This window comes from Mauremys reevesii, linkage group 2 (assembly GCF_016161935.1).
Source record: "Mauremys reevesii isolate NIE-2019 linkage group 2, ASM1616193v1, whole genome shotgun sequence".
In the NCBI taxonomy this organism is placed as follows: domain Eukaryota; kingdom Metazoa; phylum Chordata; order Testudines; family Geoemydidae; genus Mauremys; species Mauremys reevesii.
This window is the reverse complement of record NC_052624.1, coordinates 8923706-8949820: the sequence shown is the minus strand read 5'-3', so window position 1 is coordinate 8949820 and position 26115 is coordinate 8923706. Positions and strand designations below refer to the sequence as shown.

General features: G+C 43.1%; 1 protein-coding gene across 8 annotated transcripts in view; it reads right to left on the bottom strand.

Annotated features, from left to right (window-relative positions):
- Positions 1-24082, bottom strand: part of CCDC13 (coiled-coil domain containing 13) — a 34864-nt gene extending 10782 nt beyond the window's left edge. For 3 of the 8 annotated variants that reach the window (XR_005595049.1, XM_039527340.1, XM_039527346.1), the window contains exons 1-11: positions 23899-24082; positions 19691-19917; positions 17175-17323; positions 13222-13364; positions 12118-12207; positions 10926-11042; positions 9408-9512; positions 7438-7602; positions 5384-5560; positions 2909-3115; positions 1542-1687 (exon numbers count right to left, since the gene is read on the bottom strand). Coding sequence is in view for 7 of the 8 variants with exons in the window: in XM_039527340.1 (XP_039383274.1) it covers positions 1542-1687; positions 2909-3115; positions 5384-5560; positions 7438-7602; positions 9408-9512; positions 10926-11042; positions 12118-12207; positions 13222-13364; positions 17175-17323; positions 19691-19917; positions 23899-24063 (1691 nt within the window). In the remaining variant the exon portion in view is untranslated. Of the gene's footprint in view, positions 1-1541; positions 1688-2908; positions 3116-5383; positions 5561-7437; positions 7603-9407; positions 9513-10925; positions 11043-12117; positions 12208-13221; positions 13365-17174; positions 17324-19690; positions 19918-20240; positions 20367-21422; positions 21600-23171; positions 23427-23898 lie in introns of those variants that run through there. The other 5 variants (XM_039527344.1, XM_039527343.1, XM_039527341.1 and 2 more) reach the window with 5 other exon arrangements.
- Between the last annotated feature and the right edge of the window lie 2033 nt (positions 24083-26115).

The following is a 26115-nucleotide window of genomic DNA, read 5'->3' as shown; positions in this document are numbered from 1 at the left end:
AGTGAGCAGTGCCCACTAAGCTAACAACGGCTCTTGCAGGGCTTGGCCTCGTTCAATGCACACCTGGGTATATACACCTCTACTCCGATATAACGTGACCCAATATAACATGAATTCTGATATATCACGGTAAAGCAGTGCTCCAGGGGGGCGGGGCTGCACACTCCGGCGGATCAAAGCAAGTTCGATATAATGCAGTTTCACCTATAATGTGGTAAGATTTTTTGGCTCCCGAGGACAGTGTTATATCAAGGTAGAGGTGTAAGTGTTTTCTTTACATAGCTATGGTAGCCATGTGTGTTAGGCTAAAGTTAATGCATTGCACTTGGATGCTTTTATAAAGTGCTTAACAAAGTAAAGAAGCTTCCTTAGCCTAATTTTACTGGTGGCCTTCCTCCTGTGAAGAAAGAGTTAAAGCAATTTGGATAATATACAGATAATATACAAGTTTGCCACCTAAAAGCACGAAAACTTGTTTGGGGGAGTTACAAGTGAGAGAATCAAAATCATAGGGGCCATACCTCTGGAGAACCTTCCACTCCATAATAAACCACGGCTTATGGGAATCATGGCTGTACCAACAGTGCGAGGGGAAGTGCTGCAGAAGGACCTTTCGGTCTTTTCTAAGCTACAAGCCAGTACAAAGCAATATGCCCACAACACACACAAAGATTGTGATCCTGCTTCCATTAAAGTCTATGCAAAAACCTACCATTGACATCAAAGGAAGCAAGATCAGACCCAAATCTATCCACAACAAAAATTGTTAAGTTTTATTTAATGACAACCCATTTGCTTCAACTACAACAGGTGCATGAGCAAGGAGATTTTATGAAAACCCTGGCGGCCTGAGTCTCAGTTGCACAAAGGCCACTTTGTACCACACTAGCAGAGCACAGGAGCCTTTAAGTGGGTGCTAACATAATTTACTCCCATTTGTATTGCACCTTTACACACTGCCAGAGTGTTGTAAAGGAGCTCAAGTGTAAATGAGAATCAGACCCTGTATTTGTTGCAGAACGACCACAGTAAACAAAAAGACAGCTCCTTAGGTAGGGTTGGTTGGTGGGTACTCAAGAAAAACAGCTTACTGGATGTCTTAAATCTTTCTAATTTCCGTGATGAAATCCTACCCAAAGCAGCTTTAGCGATTTATACAATACACAACTGATTTATAGCTTATGTAATACAGAGTTTCATATTAATTTTCAAGGCCACCTACAGAAGCCTGCCCATTAGCTGCCCTGTTTTTCCCAGTGAATAAAACCAAAGGCACTTAAGCCAACCATGGGAATATTATCTGAGTCAGAGAGAGAATGAGCTGTACTATAAACATGCCAAATGCATAATATCAGTGGATAAGTGGATCTTTCTGTGTCCCAGGACAAATGTCTAAGTGATAACATGATTAGGAGATTTCCTTATAATGCAAATGAGCTGCCACAGTCATCTTGAAGCTTCATTTGTGGTTTGGCCTGGCTGACAGTATTCCTTTGAATAATTCATACCTATTTTAAAGATTTAAATTAAGTTTTTCTTACTGAGCAGACCCGATCCTTCCAACATGATCGCCTGCCGATGCTGGTGGTTTGATTAGAGTAAAACTCTGCTCTTCTAAGTGCTCTGAAGATGGTGCATCTGCAACATCTGAACTGCCCTCCTCAGTGGTCTCTTTCTTCTGATGCTGCTGGAGCAAAATAGAAAGCCCATCATGCTTTGTGCTAATGCAGCCGACCAGAACTGCATCCAGAGCTGATAGGTTGCTTACAGACAGAGCTGTATGCATCCCAGAGTTTTGGTTTACAAGGTTTCCTGGGAACCTTTGATTCCTGTCCATCAGAGGAAGTTTCTACCCCAGGAGTTCCACTTTGAGGTTCAGGTTTGAACAACCTCCACAAAAATTTAAGTGAATCAATTGAAACTCCAGAGTTTCATATCAAACCATAATCTTGGTTCACAAACTTAACATGTATTCTGCTTCAAGTTCTCTTTCTCGGGTACTTATACAGTTCCCTATCACTGCAGTTTCTGAGCACCTGACACTCTCAACACCCCTGTGAAGTCAGGCAGTGCTATTATCTCCATTTTTACAGATGAGGAATTGCAGCACAAAGAGGCTACGTGATTTGCCCAAGGTCCCTCAGGAAGTATTTGGTGGAGCAGGGAATTGAACCAAAGTCTCCAAAAACCTAGGTTAGTGCCCTAACCAATGGACCATCCTAGTGCATAGGCATCCCAAAGCAGATGAACACAATAGCCCAGGAAGGCTATGAAATTGTTATTATATTAGTCTGCTGGCAAAATAATCCAGAGATTAGTAGTCACATGAGAGGACTCACTGCTCCTTATCTCACACCAAGGCAGCTTTTTGACTTGCTTTACAACTAGGGTGACCATATGTCCTGATTTTATAGGGACAGTCCCGATTTTTGGGTCTTTTTCTTATATAGGCACCTATTACACACACACCACCCCGTCCTGATTTTTCACATTTGCTGCCTGGTCACCCTATTTACAACTGCAAATTAACAATTAATATCACTCTACGTTTTGAGTTTTCCGGACTTTGGCTACATTGTGCCACAGCTTTTATAGTATTTACATGTGGCTTTTCATTACTGTAACTCAGCTTTGATGATCCCGTTGCAAGGCTTAGATGTGACTTGCACTTACGCCATCTCCACCGCCCAAAAGCTTTGAGGAAATGTCACACGGGTGTGGAGGAAACTCAGAGAAAGTCTCCCGGACATTACCCCTGGCATTGGTGGAAGCTATTGAAGCAGCTGAGTGCTGGTATTCTGAACTAGCAGAAATCTCAGATTGAGTGGGGAAAGGGGCATTTTTAGAAATGGGAACAAAATTCCCCCAGGGAGCTGCTGTTATAGTTAATATATTTTGCTAGGTTTACCTGAAGTGCGAGCAGTCCCATCTCCTTCTCCAGCTCTTTAATCTTGGCTTCTCGTTCAGACACCATCTGTTGGAGCTGCCCTATGAGACTGCTCTGTTTCTGAGTCTCGCTGTTCAAATGCTGGCCTAGACTCTGCTGGGACTCCTTGTTCTTCTCATCCTGCACGCTCAGGTGCTTTAAGATCTCATGCATTTGCTTCTGCTCGTTCTGGTGAAGCAGAAACGACACATGGTATGTTCTTTTTTGTATATAGTGATCATTAAATATGCATAAAATTGTATTTTCCGTCTAAATCTATTCCCCAGTAAGACACACATTTTGGTATCAGTAGTGCAATACATGGCCAGAATTCATATTTTGTAGTATTAACATACCATGCCAAACTCATCCTTGATGTAAGTTCATTAAAGCGAGTAATGTTACTCAAGGGATAAATTTTGTCCACCACATTCTAAGCTCCTACTCTACTAATGTCTTGGGACCAGTTTGACTGTCAAGTACCTTCAGCATCTGTCCACTGCAAGGATTTCACATTTTGCATAATGCAGCGCAACATGCTGCAGAGCGAGATAATTCAGTACTCACAGGCCTTGATCTTGTAAAGCCCTGCACGGTGCATGGAAGGGTATGCATGGCTGTTGTGTAACTGTGAACGGAGCCAGTACGCAAGTACAAGTAAGGTTAAGTGTTTGGTAATACAATGAGTGATAATAAGGCTTACTGCTTAAGGATCATACTAAAAAGGGGTGGGGCCTGGGCAAAGAATGTACAGTTAACTCCTCGCTTAATGTAGTTATATTCCTGGAAAATGCTACTTTAAGCGAAACTATGTTAAGCAAATCCATTTGCCCCATAAGAATTAATGTAAATGGGGGGGGTTAGGTTCCAGGGAAATTTTTTCCCCAGACAGAAGACTGTGTGTGTGTGTGTGTGTACACACACACACACACAGTATAAGTGTTAAACAGTGTAATACTGTACACAGCAATGATGATTGTGAAGCTTGGTTGAGGTGGTGAAATCAGAGGGTGGAAGAGGGTGGGATATTTCCCAGGGAATGCCTTACTGCTAAATGATGAACTAGCACTTGACTGAGCCCTCAAGGGTTAACACACTGTTGTTAATGTAGCCTCACACTGTACAAGGCACCACAAATGGAGGGAGGGGAGACAGCATGGCAGAGAAAGACAGAGACACACACCATGTATGTGAGAGAGAGGCGCATTGCCCCTTTAAGTAGGCTGACCCCACTCTTAGTACACTCCCTTTTTAAGTAGATCAGCAAGTTGAGACAGCAGCTGCTGCCAACAAGCTCCCTCCATCCTGAGCCCTGTCGTGTCTGTCCGCCCCTGCTCTGTGGAGATGGGATAAAGGATCGGGGTAGAGGGGGACATCCTAACATTAGCACCCCTCTTTCTACCCCTCCTGCACAGCAAGCATGAGGCTCCTGGGAGCAGCTCCAAAGCAGACGGCAGGAGCAGAACATGGCAGTGGGGGGAGGGACAGCTGAACTGCCAGCAATTGATAGTCTGCTGGGCGTTGCAGCACAGGGAACTTAGGGGAGCTGATGGGGGCCTGCTGGTCCACCCTGGTTCCAATTCCCCACCAGCTAGCTCCAATGAGCTGCTCTTCCTGCAAGCGGTGGACAAAGCAGGCGGCTGCCAAGCAACATTATAAGGGAGCATTGCACAACTTTAAACGAGCATGTTCCCTAATTGATCAGCAATGTAACAACAAAACAACGTTAACCGGGACGACGTAAAGTGAGGAGTTATTGTATTATTGTTATCCCCATTTTGCAGGTTGGGAAACTGACACACAGGACTGGGACTCTCTAGATTCCATTCCCACTGTGTGACCCTGGACAAAAACTTTCAGTGTCCTCTGATTCTGACTGCCAGCCTAGGCCTTTATTTCTGAAGTACTGAGCACTTACAACCCCAGCTGAAGTCAGAAGGAGCTGCAAGTGGCTGAGCACCTCTGTGAATCTGGCTTTGTGTGTCTCCAGTTGGACAACAAAGAATTGAAGCACCCAAAATTAGTAAGCATTCCTGACAAACGTTGACCAAACACCCAGGATCACACAGTGAGTCAATAGCAGAGCTGGGAATAGAATCTAAAGAGTCTTGTTTCCCAGTTCCCTTTTCTACCTACCAGACAACCCTGTCTCCACCTTTTATGACAACTCTGCTGGACACTTCTTATGAGACATGCAGCCAATAGCCACCTCCAAATGCATCACTGTTCCCTTTGTGCCAATTTTAAATCTTTACCTGGGTCTAAAGCGATTCAATACAAAATGCAGCAGTTTTGGATCATTCTTAAATCTAGGATTGACAGACAGATTTTACAGGCCTCTAACTACCCTGAGTGTATGTTTGGCCACTGTGTTGTAATATGCCTTCATTTTTGCTAGTTATACCTAGGGCACTAATCCTGTAATGCCTGGGCGGGATTGCAATAATCAGACTGTACCAGTAAGGCATCTATGAGCTCATCGTCGTGCTTTCCTTTCTCCAGCAGCGTTAAGATTTGTCCTTTCAGAGCTTTCACCTCATTGGACAACACTTTGTTCCTGGCTTTTGATGCATCCAGTTTTTTTTTCACCTCCTCATGATCTTTCTGGAGAGCGTTATGTTCCCCATTGAGTTTCTACAATTACATAAACAAATAATGTGAAATGACAGAAGAGATCAATCATATCATAGTCTACATGCATCTTCTCACTGAAGGGAGCACAGGGAAGCAGACACGTCCTTTAGAATCCAGAGCTGTGCGCTGGCTTGGCAGTCAAAAAGTGACTCACCTCTGTGTAAATAGAAATATAGCTATATTGTTATTGCATGTTTCACTCATCACTCGCTCACTGGCAGTGCGCAGGAATCTGGTGGGATTTAAGTAGGTTCAGTTTTTGCAATGAAGCACATTATAATTTTGTACCACAACCTGAAGCACTGTGCTCCTGATCTGCCATTTGCCCTGTAATTGAAGTGACTACACTGTTGATTAACATCCTCCACTGAAGAATAAAGAGTATCACAATATAAATACATAAAATTATATATTACACACACACACTGGAGACACTGGTCCAGATTCCAATCTCAGTAAGACCAGTGGAAATCTGGAGGAACCCCAGACTGGTAAACTGGGCACAAGCAAACACTATGTGTTTTAATAGAGCTAAATGTAAAAGTATACCTCTGGGAACAAAGGAAGTAGGCCATGCTTACAGGATGGGGGAATCTATCCTGGGAAGCAGTGACTCTGAAAAACATAGGGGTCATGGTGGATAATCAGCTGAACATGAGCTCCCAGTGTGACACTGTGGCCAAAAGAGCTAATACGATCCGGGGATGCATAAACAGGGGAATCTCAAGTAGGAGTAGAGAGGTTATTTTACTTCTGTATTTGGCACTGGTGCAACCGCTGCTGAAATACCATGTCCAGGTCTGGTGGCCACAATTCAAGAAGGTAGTTGATAGATTGGAGAGGATTCAGATAAGAGCCATGAGAATGATTAAAGATTAGAAAACCTGCCTTATAGTGACAGACTCAAGGAGCTCAAGCTAGTTAGCTTAACAAAGAGAAGGTTAAGGGTTGACTTAATTACAGTCTATAAGTACCTACAGAGGGAACAAATATTTAATAATTGGGCTCTTCAATCTTGGAGAAAAAGGTGTAACACGATCCAATGGCTGGAAGTTGAAGCTAAACAAATTCAGACTGGAAATAAGGTGTACATTTTTAATGGTGAGAGTAATTAACCATTGGAACAATTTACCAAGGACCGTGGTGGATTATCCATCAATAACAATATTTTTACAATCTTAGATAGGATGCTGTTCTTTAAGATCTGCTCTAGGAATTATTTTGGGGAAGTTCTCTGGCCTGTGTTATGCAGGAGATCAGACTAGATGACCACAGTGGTCCCTTCTGCCTTTAGAACTAGGAAGTTCCACTCTGAGCAACTATTGTGAATGGTGCCTGAGACAGGAAGACAACAATGGAGTTACTCCAGATTTCCACTGGTATAAGAGCAGAATCTGGCCCATGGGGTATGTGATTGTGGGCAGCAGAATGCCGATTTTATCCTCATTGCCAAGCGTGAGAGGCATATGTACACCTAGCTGCTCGGTTACGCCAGCTGCAAGGCTGAACTGCGGTGGGGACAGGAAAGGAAGTTCTCAGCCTCACTGCTGGTAGCTGGAGACCTTCTAATAACTGGTGGTGGGGAGAGTCTATAGAGAAGTGCACTTGCTGAACCTTTGTACTGCATGGAGCCCATGCCTCTCTGCAAATCTTGCTGCCATGGCCCTTTGCATCCCCCACACCCGTTGGGGCCACTAGAGAATCCAACAGTGCTAGCCACTTCTCCAACACCTGGGCACTGAGAGCCTACTTATACTTAGCCCCAGGTGGGTGTGACAGTGCCCTATCCCTTCTCTAGTGCACCCACACAAAAGGGAGGCAGAGTCCTTACATATCATGTATTATATGCAAATCTATTGCAGCTCCCCGTGCCTTACCTCCAAGGCTTCTTTCTTTTCTTTTTCCAAGCTGCGAATCCGTAACAGATTTTTCTCTTGGGCTGACAACTTCCGTGGATCTGTAAGGGCCAGTGTTTCCTCATCAACATTATTCACTGATGCTCTGCTCTTGCTCTGACCCAACTGATTCTCCAGCTCACGAACCTAGGGGAGAATGTGAAAGTACACTCACGACCTAATTCTGGCCTTGGCTGTGCATACATTGTTTCTACTGAAGTCAAAGACACCACATCCAAAGGTCGGATCTGGTCCAGCGTGGAGAATCATGTCATATAGTTATTGACATTACAAATCACAGTTAACTGGCACAGCAGCAGGGCCCACTCTTTCAAATTCCCATTCATAGATGTCTACACCAGACATAGGAAGGTATGTCTGCAGGAGCGAAGACCCATTTTGCCACAGAAAAAGCTGGAGTTTACCGTTTTAGTCAACGGAAGTGAAAAAGTCCCTGTTCAGCTGCATGCACCTAACAGCAGTGGAGTGACAGCACGCAAGAAAACAACCAGAGAGAAGCCTTATGTCCTGTGTCAGCAGCTTATCTCCATTTCCCAAGTGGCAATAAGGTGGATGAAGCCCCTCAGAAGTAATGAAGAGTTAAAGATGTCACTAGAAGGTTCATTGCTAACCATCTTGGACCAGGATCCTCATTGTAAGTGCAGGATTCCCAACACCAATGGAGCTGAAGTTTGAAATAGTTTAATTAATGTAACACAATTTCCTAGGGTGGGTGTGTTTAAAAAAAAAAAAAAAAAAAACACACAATCACCAAAAACTCAACCCCCAGATTTCAATATATTGTAGAGCTGTTTATTTTAATGCCTGTTTATCTGAGCACTAAATGACTCATCATTTATTTGCATTAAATAATTTCTGTATACTTGGGCACATGCTGCAAGCAAGTGATGCTCCTGCAACTGGCTACAAATTAAGAATTAAATAAATTAGGGACTAGCAATCTTTCTTCTTCATTCACTCGCTTACTCAGTCACAACAAAATGTCCCATGGTTATGGACAGTGCCACAGCACCTGACTTACGCAGCACTAGATGCTGCAAGACTTTAAAAGGCAGAAATCAAACTTAAAAAAAAAATGTATTTTCTAAACAAACCAACCTTCTCCAATCCCCTGAAATACATGTCAAGTTTTCACATAGCTTTGCTTTAAGGCTTGAGTTTACCAATATGATCATAGCATCATGCCATGCTTGTAACACTATCATGAAAACTTACCAGCCAAATACAAAATTTAGAATCACAAAAATGTAAGGTAGGATGGACTATGAGAGGTCATCAAGTCCAGCCGCCTGCTGAGGCACGACCTAACCTGTTCTTAACATCTCCGATGATGTGGAGAACAATTGATCGCCATCCTCTTTATAACAGCCTTTAACATGGCTGAAGACTATTATCAGGTCCCCCTTCAGTCTTCTTTTCTCAAACCTAAACATGTCCAGTTTTTTTTAACCTTTCCTCATAGGTCAAGTTTTCTAAACCTTTGATCATTTTTGTCGCTCTCCTTTGGACTCTCTCCAATTTGTCCACATCTTCCTTAAATGTGGCAACTAGAACTGGACACAGTACTCCAGCTGAGGCCGCACCTGGTCTGAGTGGATCAGGACAATTACCTCCCCTGTTACTCCAGAATGATATTAGCCTTTTATTTTGTGACTGCACTACTTGCCTAGCATTGATTGTGACTTATTGATAACAAGACAGCTAGTGATATTTTACTTGCTCATCAGAAGAAGAAAAAAAATACTTACTACAGGTGAATGAACAGGTGGGATTTTGCAGGACTGCACTATGCAATATGTCCATGTTCTAAATGTCATAATTTCAATAAATATGGAGGCCCAGTGTGTGTTTGCAAGTTTGCACTCAGCTCTAAACACCAAAAAGATAACTTTACATATAGATTAAGAAAAAGACCCAGAATAGTAACTTACCTTGCCTTGCAGAACAAGTATTTGCTGGGCCCGCCCACGCCAATTGCCAGAAATGGTCAAAAGGTTTTGAATATTCACATCTTCACCAACTTCACTTGCTAAAAGCTGTGAATGAGCCATGAATATTAACAATGAGTGTGAGTGTGAGTGTGTGTCCCTTCTCCCAGCAAACACAGAATACTGAATTTATACACATACTTATTGTATCCCTTTGGTGCCTGTAACTCATTCAGCCCATATGAAGCAAGCTCTGTCAGATCAATTTAGATAATGCTTTCCCAGCCAGAAGGCTGTTTGTGACCAGATTTTGGCTAGTATTAATGGCTTCACTGGGAACCAAAGTACCAACAAATTCTTGCTGAAATGGGTATTTAAATACAATTCAATATTTAAAGGTTGGATATTCTTCTTTCTTTAGAAAGGAACCACTCAATAAAATGTCTGAACTGTCCTTACTGCGAAAGGTGAATCAAAACTATATATATATAAATATATAAATATATATATATATATATATATATATATATATATATATATGTGGAGGCGTTCAGATTGTACTACCTGGCCACCAGTATTAACAGACAGAAATCCCTTTAGTCCCCATTATTAACAGGTTTCAACATATGTAATTATTTTCTCATATAACAAATACATAACCAGCCATTGACCAAAACACATCAGGTGCACAATGGCAACACTGACATCTTGCAAACCCTTACAGACCTGGGGCTGTCTGTCTTATACAATTCCAAAGCAGCCATACTAAGGAGAGCGAGTTATTATGAAGTGCATTTCAATTTTTATAAAAGGGTCAGCAGAGATCTCTTTTTAGGGAAAACATCTCCTCTCTGATCTCCACGGCAGGTCTCTTATGCAAAGTAGTAAAATCAAAGGGAGTGTCGTGGGAAGAGTACAGAATAATGCACTAAAGAGCCACAGTGAATCAGGAAGGAATAAGTTGCTCTGAAGCCCCAGTTCAGCAAAGTGCCTAAGCATGTGCTTAACTATAAGCATGGACTTAAATAAGATTTAAGCCTATGCTTAAAGCTAAGTATGTGATTAAATGCTTTGCTGAATAGAGATGCACTTAGGGACATGCTTAATGTTAATCACAGGTTTAACTGTTTTGTTGAATCAGGGCATAAATGTCTTACAGGACTTAGAACTGTACTATCAGTAGAAATATTGGAAAGTGACAGTGGCCCTGGTAGATCAGGAATTTCATGTAGCTCAGTGTTCTCCACTTTAGAATCCAACCAGTGTTATCACCCCTCTTGTGCCTTCCTTCCTGGTGTGGATTAATAAATAGTGAATCACTATTAGTGAATCACTATTAGTGAATCATTACTAATAGTGAATCCTGGTGTGGGTTAATAGTGACTAGATTAATAGTGAATCAAGGAGGATAATCAAAACCAAGAGAAAACGAAGCACCATTCTTGATTTAACAAACAAACTGTCTCCATTACAGAAAGCAGGCTCAGATCACTATATACATTACAAGATGTGGACTGGTACCTTTTGCATCATCTTTAGTTCCTGTTTTGTGGTTTGGAGCTGATTGCGATACTCCATTGCTTTAAAGTTGGCTGCAGTTAATTTTTCTTGCAAAGCTTTCAACTCTGGACTTTCAGGCTTTGAGAGAAGGAAAATGTATTTGATAAGGATGGAATCCACTACAGAAAACAGAACTGACTACCAGAAAGGACAATTCGTGACCATGAGGAAAGCTCAGACGTGTCTCAGAGTGGGTTCATACAGAATAGCAATGTACATGTACATTCTAAGAGATACAGTGACCTTTCAGAAAAGGAAGGCTCAGTCTACAAATAGCTCCTGTCCAAACCAATCTGCCTTGAGGAGACAGAGGGACACCCTTCATCACAGACCAAGTACTAATCAGCCTGTTCGCCTTGCCTGCAAAGCAGTGGATTATACTTCCTCTAATAATAATGATAATCTGTACATCTTGTGAATCCTCAAAAGTGCTTCTGCAAACAATAATGAATTAAGCCTCAATATTGATGTGAAATAGGGAACTATTTTAACCCCCCTTTTACAGATGGGGAAACTGAGGGTTCAGGGTTTGCCCTGGATCCCACAGTCAGTCTGTGGCAGAGCCAGGAATAGAGCCTAGTTCTCCCTGACTCCAACTCCTGTGTTTTAGCTTCTGGGTCATCCTGCCTCTCCAATGCCTCTTCTACCGTCCTTCCACTATGCTCCCATGCTACGAATAACCCCTTAATTGAATTGTGTTATTGAAAGAAAATAAAAACAAACCACAATGCAACTCTGACAGAACTTGGCAGGGACCTCTTAAAAATTAACAAGAATTGGTTTTTTTATGTATGCAAATAATTATCAATTCTCTTGTCCCCACAATTCCGATGGTATGTGGTAGATCATGGATTGCTTTGTGAGCTCTGAAGCTGATATGTACCATAACCCTCTTTTAATTTGAGGCACTGTAAAGATGCAGCAGGGAGACAGGGAAGATCAGTTGACCAGATCACAACACTTTTTCTTTTCTAACACTATAACCATCCACTCAAATGCACTCACTGAGTTTGAACATAGAGCAATTAGGACAGATTATAATACCAATGGTAAGAATAGAGGATTTCATCATGATGAAAGAGACTGTACAACATAAAGAAACAAATTATTAGTTGTCATTTTGAATTTTTCTATTAAAAAACATAATTCATACCAAGTTTCCTTCCATCCTTCTCAACACTGATTGTTTGATTCCTGAGTCATTGCCACCAAGAGACTGGATTTTTCCCAGGGCTGTTTGTAGCTGAAACACACACACACATATATTACGGAATGCAGACAGTGATGAGAGCGTAACTCCAAGGAAGATTAAGCTGAAGAACAACCACCACCTCAAAAGGATGTGTGGTTTTTAATTACTCCAGCAAAAATGTCTTCATCTTCCACTAAATTTTCAAGGTAGACACATAAATACACATTTCAAAAACACGTAATTCAATCTTCCCTGAGAGAAGCTGTGTTATTTTACTAAGAGAAAGAACCACAACCAGCTGCTGACTTGCAATTGTGGGATCAGTCGTCAAATGTGGGCATCGAGGGATGCTCACATTCAGGAGTTAGGTACATAAAGCAGGTATCTATGTACCTAAACGTAGCTCAAGTCCAATGGAGATGGAGGCATGAGATCAGAACATCCTATTATGATGCCCACATCTAAAATCGGTTTGCTCAATAAAATGTAGACTTTTGAATTCCAATTCACCCATTTTATATGAAAATCATGCAAAATTCAATAAAATAAATTATTTTACCTAACCCTATGACTCCATAGGTATTTTAAAGGGAAAAAACCCTGCTGTGTAATACCCCATGACTGAACTTTAGGAATAATGTTAGGATTCTTTTCGCTTAGCTGGGACAGATCTACAGGTCTGTACTCTCATTCTCTGAGGTGCGGAGAAATAATTCCTACCAATAAACAACCACCCAGGAAGGCATATAGAAAATTGCTGTGATTACCCTTTGGACAAGCACTTGCATTTTCAGATACAAATTACTATTTCTAACTGGCATTTCATGAATCTCTGGCTCATTATGCCTTATTCCCATCCTTCCAGAAAAGATGGAAACTGCTAAGAGAACAACCTCATCTGTCCTCCCAAGGGCAGGCATGAAAAGAACCCATGGCAAGAGCTGATGCTGTAACAAGCCGACCAGTAGAAACAAGAATCAAAACCAGTTTCTCAAGCAGACGTTACCCTGAGAAAGCTACTGGCCTGATTTCAGAGCTCTACCATGACAACAGAAGAGACCTTACTTCTTTTTCAAGCTCTTTGACTTTGTTATTCAGCTGTTTCACTTTGGCTTTTTCACTCTCTGTCTCAGCAGTTAGCTCACGATTCTTTTTGGACAGTTCAACGATTTTAGTAGCTGCAACATCCCCTGCTAAACCAGACATCCCTGAAGAAATAAAAAGAGAAATGCATAAAATGAAGGAAAAATCTTAGTTGCAGGATCCAGATTAACTGATGTTTTTGCTCTCTGCCAAGAGCATACTGTATTTTTATAACCGAACCTCCTTCACTTAGATCTGTACTAAGCACAACTGTATGGTTAAAGAGAGAGTGCATAGCAAGAGGGAGAGCAGCATTCGTGATCCAACTTATGCCACTCAGCCCTCAGTTAATGCTCAGCCAATATCTTATCATGGTGCTGGAGGCACTGTGTTCCTGGAGGTACCGTCTTTGGCATGAGACATAAAGCAGAGGCCCTTTCCACTTGTGGTCATGAACGCCTTGTCCATGCTAAGCTATAACCCACATTTCGACAAATACCAGCAAGAATGCAGCTGCATTGGCGTAAGCACTGGTATAGACAAGACTCGGCTGGTTTGCTCACGGTATTGAGAGAGCCTGTTCCGAGTACGTTTTTGTGACATGGTGGTGAAAATGCCAATGCCCTGTTTGCGCTGGCAGCTTAGCACTGGAGCCGCTTCTGAACCAAAGGTAACAGTTTTGCTAGATCCCTTCACTGTTATAAAGGGTTAGAGTCCTGGCTACATACCAAATGGGTAATTGCACTGTTCCTATTTAAACACCCCTTGCACTTTCACGTGGGTTCTTAATAGCTGCACAGTGTTACTGTACACTGTCAAACAGATGCTACATTCTCCCCGAGTTGTAGCTAAAGTAATCTCCGTATACCATTCAGACTATCACGTCATTGCTGATCTGTCCCCTCAGAGTTTCAAGCTTTGTGAAGATCCGTTTGCCAATGTCTGCAAGGATCCTCGGTATCTCATACCACATGAATTTTGATGCAGTGTATGGAACCCGATTAATTCTAAATCTCTTATGAAAACGTTATGCCTCGTACAACTCAATTTACTTCAAATGGGTTACACAGAGTGTGGGTCAGGGGAGAATGTGACCGGATGTTACTATTTAAAATCCTTGCAAAGAAACTAATTCATCTATTATTGAAAAATATATCTGCATCATTCTTGCTCTTTTGATTTGATGCAACACTTCCTCCCATTTCCAGGAATTATTACTCCTCCTCTTCATAATAATTAACAATTAGTGATAATTATTGTAATAAAAACTAGTAAACAAATAGCATTTTCATGCAAGAGGCTTAAAGTGCTTTATAACTCTGAGAGATGGGTGAGACTCATTATCTCCATATTACAGATATGGAAAATTGAGATATAGAGGCCAGATTTTTAAAGGCATTTAGGTACCTAATTCCCGTTTAAATCAATGGGTGGTAGGCACTTAAATACCTTAAAAATCTGTCCCAAAGTGACTTGCTCAAGACTACCCTGTGTGTCAGCTGCAGGGGCAGAAACAGAATTCAGTAGTCCTGGCTCCTAGTTTCTAGCTCTAACCATTGGACATACTGTGTTTCGGTTATTAAATTTAAGATACAAGGAATAATAAAGCATGAATGTATAAGCTATGTGTCATTCAGTGGTGCTTATTGCAGTTATTGCTCCTTTCCTAGTTCAGGTTTCAGAGTAGCAGCCGTGTTAGTCTGTATCCGCAAAAACGAATAGGAGTACTTGTGGCACCTTAGAGACTAACAAATTTATTTCAGCATAAGCTTTCCTGGGCTACAGCTCACTTCTTCGGATGCATAGTTCAGTCATTGCAGCTACTCTGGGCAACAATGACATCTGGTGGACGAAGCTAGGACTGCATGTCTAAATAGTAAACACCTCGTACCATTTAAAAGTTTTACACAGTTTTAATCATAGCTCTCCACCTAGCCAGGGCCCCAAGTGGGTGTGATACAAGGGTTTAAACAGGGCAGATATGCAAAATGAGGAATGCAACACAAAATAACACAGGAGACATTTAAGTCTGTGGCATTTGTTTCTTCAACATGAATAAAGTTTCTAAAATTTGACTTCCAGGATTTATCATTTTTGATGTCAGTAATAAAAAAAAGCTAACAGATCTGTGTGGAGCTGAGGTCCGTTTATGTCTCAGATGAGTTATGTGCCTCCTGTAAGATACAATAAATAAAGACTAATATTTTGCCTTTTCATAGCACCTCTCATCTAAGAATCTCAAAGCTGTTTTACAGACATTAATCCTTAGAGTATCCTTCCCTCTGACATCCAAAATACCATTACTCCCATTTTACAGATGAGAACACAGGTTGAATGACTTGTTTAAGACCACATAGTGCGTCAGTGGCAAAACCAGGACTAAAACCTAGAGGTCCAGATGCCCATTCCTCTGGACAATAGCCACAACTTCCATCTCAGCCGAGAGATCTGATTTTACTGACATCCTTAGCTGGAGTTTATTAAGGGGAAAAATGACAACCAGAGCACGTAATTACAGTATGACTGAAAGAGCAGCATTTAGCAAGCCCAAACTTTTCTTTAGAAAAAGAGATAAAAGCATTAATAGAAATGGTGAGATTTTAACAGGAGAAGAACTACACACTGAGTGATGATGCTAAAAGCACCTGAGTGGTTTCACTAATGGTGATATAGTTGCTTTACATCTTTGGAGAAGGTTCTAACGCTGCCTCTACAAACACATAAGAATGAAATTCAAGAGTATCATAATAATAATTCAATGACAGTGACACCCAAGACAAAGTTTAGGAGCACAACCTCTAATCCCCACCAGCAATTCTACTATGTCCCACTGTAGCTGGAACAGGCCCACATAAATTGCCTGTGACAAGAGGCCTGCTCTAGCCAACATGAAGGCCTGTGGTAGCTGACGGAAGATGCTTTTGGTAGCCAAAAGGAAAGGTCCACAGCAGTCAGTGAAAACAGGTTCAAGATACTCTTGCATTTCATTCTCATGTGCTTGTAGAGGCGGTGTTAGAACCTTCTCTGTGCAGCACACTGAAGAGGTCTCTGGAGGCTACAGTGAAAGGCCACTGGCAGTTAGTGGAAGAGGCCCAGTATGGCCCTAAAAGGATTCAGCCAGGGGAAAAAAACAATACACATGCAGCACAAAGAGCATTTTTTCCTCACATGACTAAAAGCACAGAGTGCTGCAGAGATGCTCCTCAACGGCCATGACTACACAGACACCACTTTTTGATCCGCTTTCTCCTCGTTTTAAAGATGTTCTGGCCTGAAGTTACTGGGCTCGCTCTCCCTGGGTGCCACTTCAGTTGCAGGAATCGGCCACAGAGTAGAAGAAAAGTGACATGCAGCCTAAATTTGATACCACCATTCCCCAATAATTTCTGATAGTCAGGAAGAAGAAAAACCTCTCATACGATTGTAGAGAAACCCTAAAATATAACAGCAATCAGGAGAAAGAGGGTCCCTTGTAACACACCTCTGTGATATAACTGGGAGTTAGGGACGTCTCCAAACCCTCTCGGGCAATTAGTCTCTTTTTAAATGGCCTAACTAATTCATCAGACCCAAAGCCCTCAGTTTCCCTCACTCTCTCATACAGCATCAGTGCAGGGGAATTACTCACTATAGCCCTAACACTCCAGGGCATGATTTTCGAAAGGCTGAAAACCTGCAACTCCAAATGAAGTCAAGTGAAGCTGTGAATGCTGAAAATCCAAGGTAACTCCTGCAGGCTGGGTAGCGCAAAGTGGAAGTGCTGAAGGTGCAGTAGCATGTAGGAAGTGAAGAGATGACATATGAAACATTGTTATGAACTAAACTATTACCACAGTCCTGTTACCAGCTATTGTTATGAGCATCAAGCAAACACAAGTTCCTACAAGATGGTCTGTCATGCTGCAGTAGTGAGTCTATGCATTTGTTCTGTTTACCTTTCAGGGCTAATCTCTCCTCCTCTATTTTCTTTTGAAGCTGCCGGATTTCAAAATCCTTCTCCTTCACCAGTTTGTACAGTCTGCCATTTTCATCTACGACCTCTCGAAGCTGATCCTGAAGCTGCTCATTTTCATCCTCAAGCAACCTAGAAAACAAATCAGCAATCATGGCAGATACCACTGTGATGGGCTTCAAATAAATGCTCAGAATAATAAAATTAATAATGAGTTTAATTATACATAAAACCATTCCTAATGAGCTATCTTCACTAGGGAAAAGTATATTAAGTTTTGAAAGTCAATAAATTCATTTAACTTCTGTGCTTCTTGTCTTTGGCTGGGACAAGCTGTGGAAATACCACAAGAAAGGTAGCTCTGGTAGGACTCCTGTCTGGGTTACTGAGTTAACTGTCCTCAGCTTTAGATATCTGATTCTTCTGAGAAAGCCACACAAGTTCCCACCCCAGTGTCTCTTTCTCCATACCTGGAACAATGATCATCAAGATCCATGGATCTTACACATGCCTTTCACAACACGTGGCATACCTCATCCAGTGCATTAAATGCCTGGATAACAATTATGTGGATGAAACCAAACAGTCACTACACTCTCAAATGAACTCACATGGGAAACTGATAAAAGACAAAACACTATTACTTGTGGGTGAACGCTTTTCACAAAGCGATTGCTCTATATCTTCCCTATCAGTCCTCATCCTCAAAGGAAACCGGCACAACCCTTTCAAAAGACAAGCCTGGAAGCTTAAATTCATGTAAGAATAGCCACACTGGTCAGACCTAAGGTTCATCTAGCCCAGTATCTTGTCTTCCAACAGTGGCCAATGCCAAGTGCTCAAGAGGGAATGAACAGAACAGGAAATCATCAAGTGATCCACCCCCCATTGCCCATTCCCAGCTTCTGGCATTCACTGCTCTGGTAGACTCTAAAAATCATGGACTGAACAGAAACACTGGATTTTATGGCTTTTTACAACAATCTGTAACCACCAACTAACTCTTTTTGTCCTATAACTGCAGAGGTGTTAACAGGCCACTCTACCTAGACTGGTCCCTTACAATATGGGCTAACTACTTACAATATGGGCTAACTACTTATGATAAACAATCTGTTCCCCCTGTTGCATTTGCTGTAACACTGGGAGTTCCTTTCCCATACTTGAAGAAGAGCTCTGTGTGGCTTGAAAGCTTGTCTCTCTCACACACACAGAAGTTGGTACAATAAAAGATATTACCCCACCCACCTTGTCTCTCTAACCTCCAGGGATTGACTTGGCTCCAGCTACACTACATACAACAATGGAACGTATCTACCTTAGGTACTTAGATGGCTCCCATCCCCACAGTATCTGAACACCTCTCAATCTTTAACATGGTTATCCTCACAGCACCCTTATGAGGAAGGGCAGTGCTATTATCCCTGTTTAACCAAGAGACACAGAGAATCTAAGTGACTTGCCCAAAAATCACACAAGATGTTGGTAGAAGAGGAGGAATTGAACATGGGCCTCCCAGAGCCCAGACTACTGCACTAGCCACTGGACTATCCTTCCTTGCTTTTCTTAAAGGGTCCCCATAAATGTCAGTTCCTGAATGGAAACCAAATCATGCCTGTGCAAAAAAAAGAGAGGCGTTTTCTCTGCCCAAATCAATTTCTGTTTTTAGGTACATATTCCCTGTATAAATATCATTAGCAGAGCCAATTTAAGGAAAGCTTCAAAACATACATAATTAAGTGGTATGTCCCTGGTGTAAACCCCCAGATTAAAGGGAATTCAAAGCCTTCTGCAATATTAAAAAAGAAGAAAAGCAAACAATGCAGCAATCCACGCAGAGAGGTGAAAAAATAAGTCATTCCCAGGGTCCTATCCAATTCCATAGAGACTCATATGGTAAAACAGTACCTTTTTTGCTGGACATAAACTTGTGCACAAATACATTTTTAAACAGTAATGAAGTTAATCAGGATTAAAGTTTAAAATCTAACCCTCCATTTCCAACTTTCCACATAAATTTTCTTCGGAGCTGTTTTCCAAAATTTGACCAACATTAGTTTTGACAGAGGAGGATGAAACTCCTAAATGTCTATAAACAGACTTTCCTCTGAGAAACATCTCCATCATATCATATAGCTTTATTATTTAAATTTGAGAATAAACTAAAGCAAAAAGGAGGGAATAGGTCACAGTGGAGTAGAGATGAGCTGTGGAGAGCTAATCAAAAGCGTCAGTGAGGCCTTGGCATGAGCTGGCATCTGGTCTGCACACATCACAGATAGCACTTCCCCCCCTTACAGGGATGTTATGAGGCTAAATACATGGAAGATTATGAGGTACTCAGATACTACAGTGATGGGGGCCTGATAAGCACTAAAGACAGACTGCCAATCCGTGATGTCAGTAGTTATTTTACATATTAACGTCAGTGGGAGTTTGTAGGACAAGGTGGTAAATATAGTTCTGTATCCTTCCTAACAGTGTGAACTGTACTTTTACCTTTTGCTGATCTCTTCATTTGATAGCTGTCCATCTACCTTAAATAGGTTTAAATCATCCTGGACTCCAAAAGTCTCCTTTGGGTTGTTGGTGCTGCCTTTCTGACCATGCTGCTTTTCTTTCTTTTTCTCCATCACATTTTGTAGCCTCTTCTGTTGTTGCTCCTGTAAAGCCTTAAACTGGATTTTTAAATTTTCATTCAGTCCTTTGTCGGACTCCATGGTTGGCTAAAAACAAAACAAGAAAAAAAAATCAGAGCAGAAGATTATAGAATGAGAACCTTTTCAGAACTAGCCTCCCATCTAACTGGCCTCTGCGTGTCCTTTCCCTCTCTCTCCTCTGCTCTGTCTTAGATGCCACAAACCAATCTTCCACTCTGGTAGTGGTTTACAAAACAGACCACAGGTAGCCTTCCCCCCACACTCAAAGTTTAAAAAACAATGAATTAAATAATCATTTTAAAAGACAATCCAAACAAAAACCATAGTACTAACAAGATCTATACTATACTGATTCATAGGAACATAGGAATTGCCAGACTGGATCAGACCTGTGGGCTTTCTAGTCGAATCTCCTGTCTCTCACAGTGGCCAGTACCAGATGCTTCACGAGGAAGGTGCAAGAAACCCCACATTAGGCAGATGTGGGATAATCTTGTCTCACATTAGGTTTCCTCCTAAGCCCCAAAAGTTAGAGATTTGCTTAAAACCTGCAGTGTTTGGTTAGTATCTCTTCCAAAATCTTTTAGCATTAACTATTATAACTCTGGATATTCCTGTTATTCATATAAATGTCCAAACCCTTTTTGATCCTTACTAAATTTTGGCCTCAGTGATCAATGCCTTCTGCTACATTCCACCACCCTACCTCTGTTTGACATGGATCTAGAATGTAAATTCCCTGGGCAAGGAGATTGTCTTCTTAGCTGACTAACGTACTTACATCACTTTTGGTATGACATACATAAAAGGCAATAACTTTTAAAGTCATGGCCTCCAAAAAGTAATTTATACAAATATATTTATCTCAGAGAATATTTCACTTTTCTTGAATGCAGCCTTTAGTACTGGTTTAATGAAGAATTAACCAGAAGTAATGATTGATTACGGAATTTGATAATTAGAAAACCTTCCACTCCAAGGTCAGTGGTTTGTGTGAATTAAATGAGTTTGGTGGCCTCAGTCCCGTTCCACTACCCATCCCCTTTTGGCAGTATCAGCAGGGCTAAGAACAGGCCATGGAGACTGAACTGCCTTTTCTTACCCCATTACAGTAGAGCTCATCGGACCCAATCGAGATTGTGGCGCCATTGTGCTAGGTGCTCTACAAATTGTTCGGTCTATAATAATCTCACTCAAGGTCCTAACAAATATCATTCATTGCAACCTCTGACAATTTGGGGAATCTGTTTATGTATAACTTATGAATTCTGGTTGATCGTGTGAAGTTATTGTTATATCATGGAATACACCTCTGTGTAGGGTGACCAGATGTCCTGATTTTATAGAGACAGTCCTGATTTTCTGGGTCTTTTTCTTATATAGGTTCCTGTTACCCTCCACCCCCATCTCGATTTTTCACATTTGCTGTCTGGTCACCCTACCTCTGTGTGAATGTGGAACCCACCATTTGTTGATAGGGGCTGCTGCTCATACCCACCAGACCAGCAGGGCCGCCCAAAGGATTCAGGGGGCCTGGGGCAATGTGGGGGAGCTGCGGTGCTTGTACTTACTTGGCGGCAGTCCGGGTCTTCGGCGGCATTTCAGCAGGGGGGGCTTCAGTCGCTCCACGTCTTCGGCAGCATTGAAAGGCATCCGGTCACTGAAGACCTGGACTGATGCTGGGACAGGGCTCACGGGGCCCCTGTGGGGCCCGGGGCAAATTGCCCCACTTGCCCCCCCCACCCCCGGGCAGCCCTGCAGACCAGGGACAATGCAGAGTCATTATCCTTAATGACTGTGCTCTGACTCCACAATGGGTATGCTAAGGAGGCTGCCTGAGCAGAGAAGCAGGAGCGGAAAATCCTCAGCAGAATAACAAAGAAACAAGGTAGAGGTAGGACTAGGGTGACCAGACAGCAAGTGTGAAAAACTGGGACGGGGGTGAGAGATAATAGGAGCCTATATAAGAAAAAGACCCAAAAGTCAGGACTGTTCCTATAAAATCAGGTCATGCTAGGCAGGACATATAAACTTGAGACACAGAGACACACACATAGGAGAGAGGAAAAGACAGGAGGAATGTTTTCATAGTGGGGGTCCAGTTTAACTGCAAGACCAGCAAAGGATCAGAAAAATGTTAGCTGACTTATTCAGGCTCTATGATTCTGGAGAGAAACCAGGAAGTTGAGGGAAGGATTTCAGACTTTTCAGAGTGCTCCACTCAAGTCCAAAGAGCTCTCCAGAGGGGTATGAAACTGAGGCAGGGAAACATAGACCTGTGTCAGAGCCGTAACAAGGAATTTTTGCACTCGAGGCAAGGGCCGGCTCCAGGATCTTCGGTGGCAATTTGGCAGTGGGTCCCTGAGTCTCTGTCGTAGGGAAGGACCTGCTGCCGAATTATGAATGAAGCGGCGGTGGCAATTCGGCAGCAGGTCTTTCCCTCCGAGGGGGACTCAGGAACCCGCTGCTGAAGAAGAGAGAGCTGCCGCCAAAGCACCGCTGCTAGCGGTAGAGCTGCACCCCTCCACTTTGCATGCCCGAGGCAAGTGCCCCACTCACCTCGCCTTTGTTTCAGCACTGACCTGTGTTCATTATTTTGAATAGATCTTTATGTTGCTTGTGCTAAGTAAAGAATGATGTTTAAGAATCCTGTGCAGAGTCTGTGTGTCTGTTGGTGTTCACTGTCACGGGCCGTTGAAGAGGTAAAATGTAAACCAGAAGGTTCATACCTTCAGTGGAATTCTGGGGAACACAGAAGTGCTGCTGGGAAGGCTTGAGGGAGACAACACTAGTTTCAGGACTCAGGCAATTGAGCTGCAGGGTCCCCACTGCCAAGAGGCGTGTCAGATGTGTGGTCTACAGCAGGAGTGCATGTCTAGAGACCCAAAGTCAGAAACAGTACCTAAACTCTGTCCAGCTCCAGCAAGCTAAAGGCACGTGGGATTGTGTTTGGATCCCTTCACAACAGACTGCTGAGTGTCCAGCAGGGGGAGCATGACCAGATTGTGCATCCTTGAAAAAAAGATTTCACAAGCATGAAGAACAAAGTACAGTTTCCCTCCAGACAGTCCGATCAAAATAGGATTGAGGCACTAAATAGGGCAGTGTGGGGAAGGCTGTACTGTTGTTGTCTGTGGGTCGCAGATTTAAATCTCCAGGATGGTCTACCCAGTGCTAGACATATTCCAAGAGTGTTTTTTAAAAGAAAAAATAACTCAGGCATGTTCTTAAAAAAAAACAAAAAAACCCAAGGTAAGAAAACACATCTAGAGTGATGAAAAATTATTTCACGTATTATCCATACAAGAATATAAACATACATCTGAATGAATGAATGAATGAATGAATGGCAACCATCCCTCTCGAAAGACGATGGTGTAAGTGCCAATGTAGTTCAGTTCCTGTGCGTCATGGTGCAGCATCGCAAGTGGCTAAAGAGTCTAGTACATATATAATATAAGTCTCCACAGACATATGCAGGGGCTCAGGGGGCAAACGCACAGACGTATAGCAATTATTAGTGGCCATATCGCTTTACAGAGGTATCCTACATTACAGCTCAGCATCGGTGTCCTAGCTTAGCACCCCCAGCCCTCAGCCCAGGTGTACAGGCTGAAGCCAGCTCCTGCCACTGCAAAGGCATTGGCTGGGGGCACCCCCAGTGCACAAGACAGTGCCAACCCCTCCCCCCAGGGGCACAGAGAGAAGTCCTCGCCCCCCCCCATCTCATGGGCATAGAGAGGAGTACCCCCACCCACCCCAGAGACCCGGCCTGGAGCCACCTCAAAGCCTGGCCTGGAACCCCCCCTCCGGCCCCAGAGGCCCGGCCTGGAACCCCACCCCAAAGCCCGGCCTGGAACCCCCTCCAGCCCCAGAGGCCTGGCCTGGAACCCCCCGCCCCCCAAGAGCTCAGAGAGGAGCCTCCCAGCCCAGAGGCCTGGAGCCCCTAACCCCAGGGGCACAGGGAGGAGTCCCCTCCCCCCACGGGGCACGGCCTGGACCCAGCTCCACCCGAAGCCCAGGGGTCCCGCGACACCCCGCACCCACCTCCTGCGGCTCCTCACGGGCTGCGACTCCCCTGCAGCTCCCGCGTCCCCTCAGCCCCCGCCCCCCAGGGGGCCGGGCAGCGCCACCCGCCCAAGCCCAAGCCGAGAGCCCGCTGGCCGAGCCGCCTCCCGGAGGAGGACGCGGTGCGGTTCCCCCAGCAACCATCCCCGCGGAGACGGGGCGGCCGGAAAGCAGAGGCGAGCGGCTTGGAGTTTTACGACATCCGGGGCATTTCCTGAAGCGACGCCGCTCGTGTGGGAGCAGGCGGGGCGGGGCCCCTCGTGGGGCGGGCTGGGGGTGCCCAGTGCGTCAGGCTGCACGGACTGTATCTGCGGGCAGCAGTGCCCCAAGTTCCGGAGAATGGACATTTGCAGAATCCTGCTTCCCATGATCCATCCCTGGGGCTTTCCTTTGCGAGCCGATGTCAGTGAAGTTCCCCTGAATCGATCCCTGTCATCCTGTGTAGGGTGATTAGACAGCAAATGTGAAAAATCGTGAGGGGGCGGAGGGAGTGTAATAGGAGCCTATATAAGAAAAAGACCCACAAATCGCGACTGTCCTTATAAAATCGGGACGTCTGGTCACCCTATCTCAGGGGTTTTCAAACTGGGGGTTGGGACCCCCTCAGGGGGGTTGCCAGGTTATTACATGGGAGGGTGGGGTTGCGAGCTGTCAGCCTGCACCCCAAACCCCACTTTTCCTCCAGCATTTATAATGGTGTTAAATATATAAAAAAGTGATTTTAATGTAGAAGGGGAGTTGCGCTCAGAGGCTTGCTGTTGGGTCACCAGTACAAAAGTTTGAGGACCACTGTCCTATCTGGTACCAAGATTAATAGAGGCCAAGAGGCTAAGCAGTAGAGCTTCCACTGATACAGCAATATCACTCACATTAAATTAGGCACTGACTGTAATTACATACCAAAATGCATCACTTCAAGTACAGTTGTAGTTTCAAAAAGTAATTTAAAGTGTTACATCATATGCCCATCACTTCATTAACCTGCTATATGTTTGTACTGCTTCATCGACTGAACTCTGTTTCTATTAAACCTGTACCTTTCCATAAGGTGTTTTAATTTTAAGTCAAGTGGCGAGATAGGTGCATGAAAAGTTGGTGAACTCTGCATAGCTAGATCCTGATAGTCGGGACTAGAACAAATAACTGTTTTTTGAATACAGAGATGGAGAAAGTGCTATTTACCCTATAAGGACATGTTGGGTTGGAACAAAATGAAAGTTTGGGTTTGTGACTGAACAGTTGAATCACCCATGATTAGATTTTTGGTAGTTAGTAATTACATGATACCGTCCCTGTCCACTATAAGCCACTTTCTTTGTTGGTGCTTTCCACTTGGTCAGTCAAACTGAGTAAGCCGCTGATCGAGTCTGCTGTTGGTACCCATACTCCATTCCACACAAAACTGCATCTATCTCAAACACATCACACCTAACAGATTGACCCTTTTTCAGAGCAACAGACTGTCCATAGGGTTTTCCAGGTTTGAGTTTCTGGATGGAAAACCACCAATGAGGGTTCATCGAGTTGCTCTCAGCAGATGTCATCTTCAAAGTGACCTATTGAATGGACAGTAGTCCATTGGCTATACACATTCTCATCTGGATCAAACACAGGCAAAGAGAATGTGAATTAGACATACAAGGATTTTGTCAATATGCAACTCCTTGTTAAATAACAAGAATCTTGACTGGGGTATGGAGTCAGATCCCATATACCAAATCATGCCAAAAAAAATGTGTTGGCAATGCTGCAAACAATTCTCTTTCCCTTCCATAGACCCCAAAACACTTAGGACAGTATCCTTAATGAGGTCTGGAACCTTGCCTAGTTCAAGAAATTGAAAAGCAGATGTTATGGTGCTTAATATATAGTCTCCCTGTTCAGAACAAATAATTTCATTTCCCCTATATTTGTTTCTCTCTTGCTCATTGTTATGGACAATTAGCTGATTAATTTCTGTCTGGGTTTCATGAAACAACAGGGCTATTTTATGCATATTTTAAATAGTGACTCTTTCTGCAAGTAGACAATCACTGAAGACCCTTTAATATTGGGTTTACCACCTTGTTAGCTTCCTCCTGCAACCCAGTTAATATGCCTACAAATTTTCTCTACATCCCCCCGATTCCAAATTGACATTCCTGTTCCAAACAATCCTGTTGCGGATCCAAACTCCCAAGGGATCAAGACCATGTT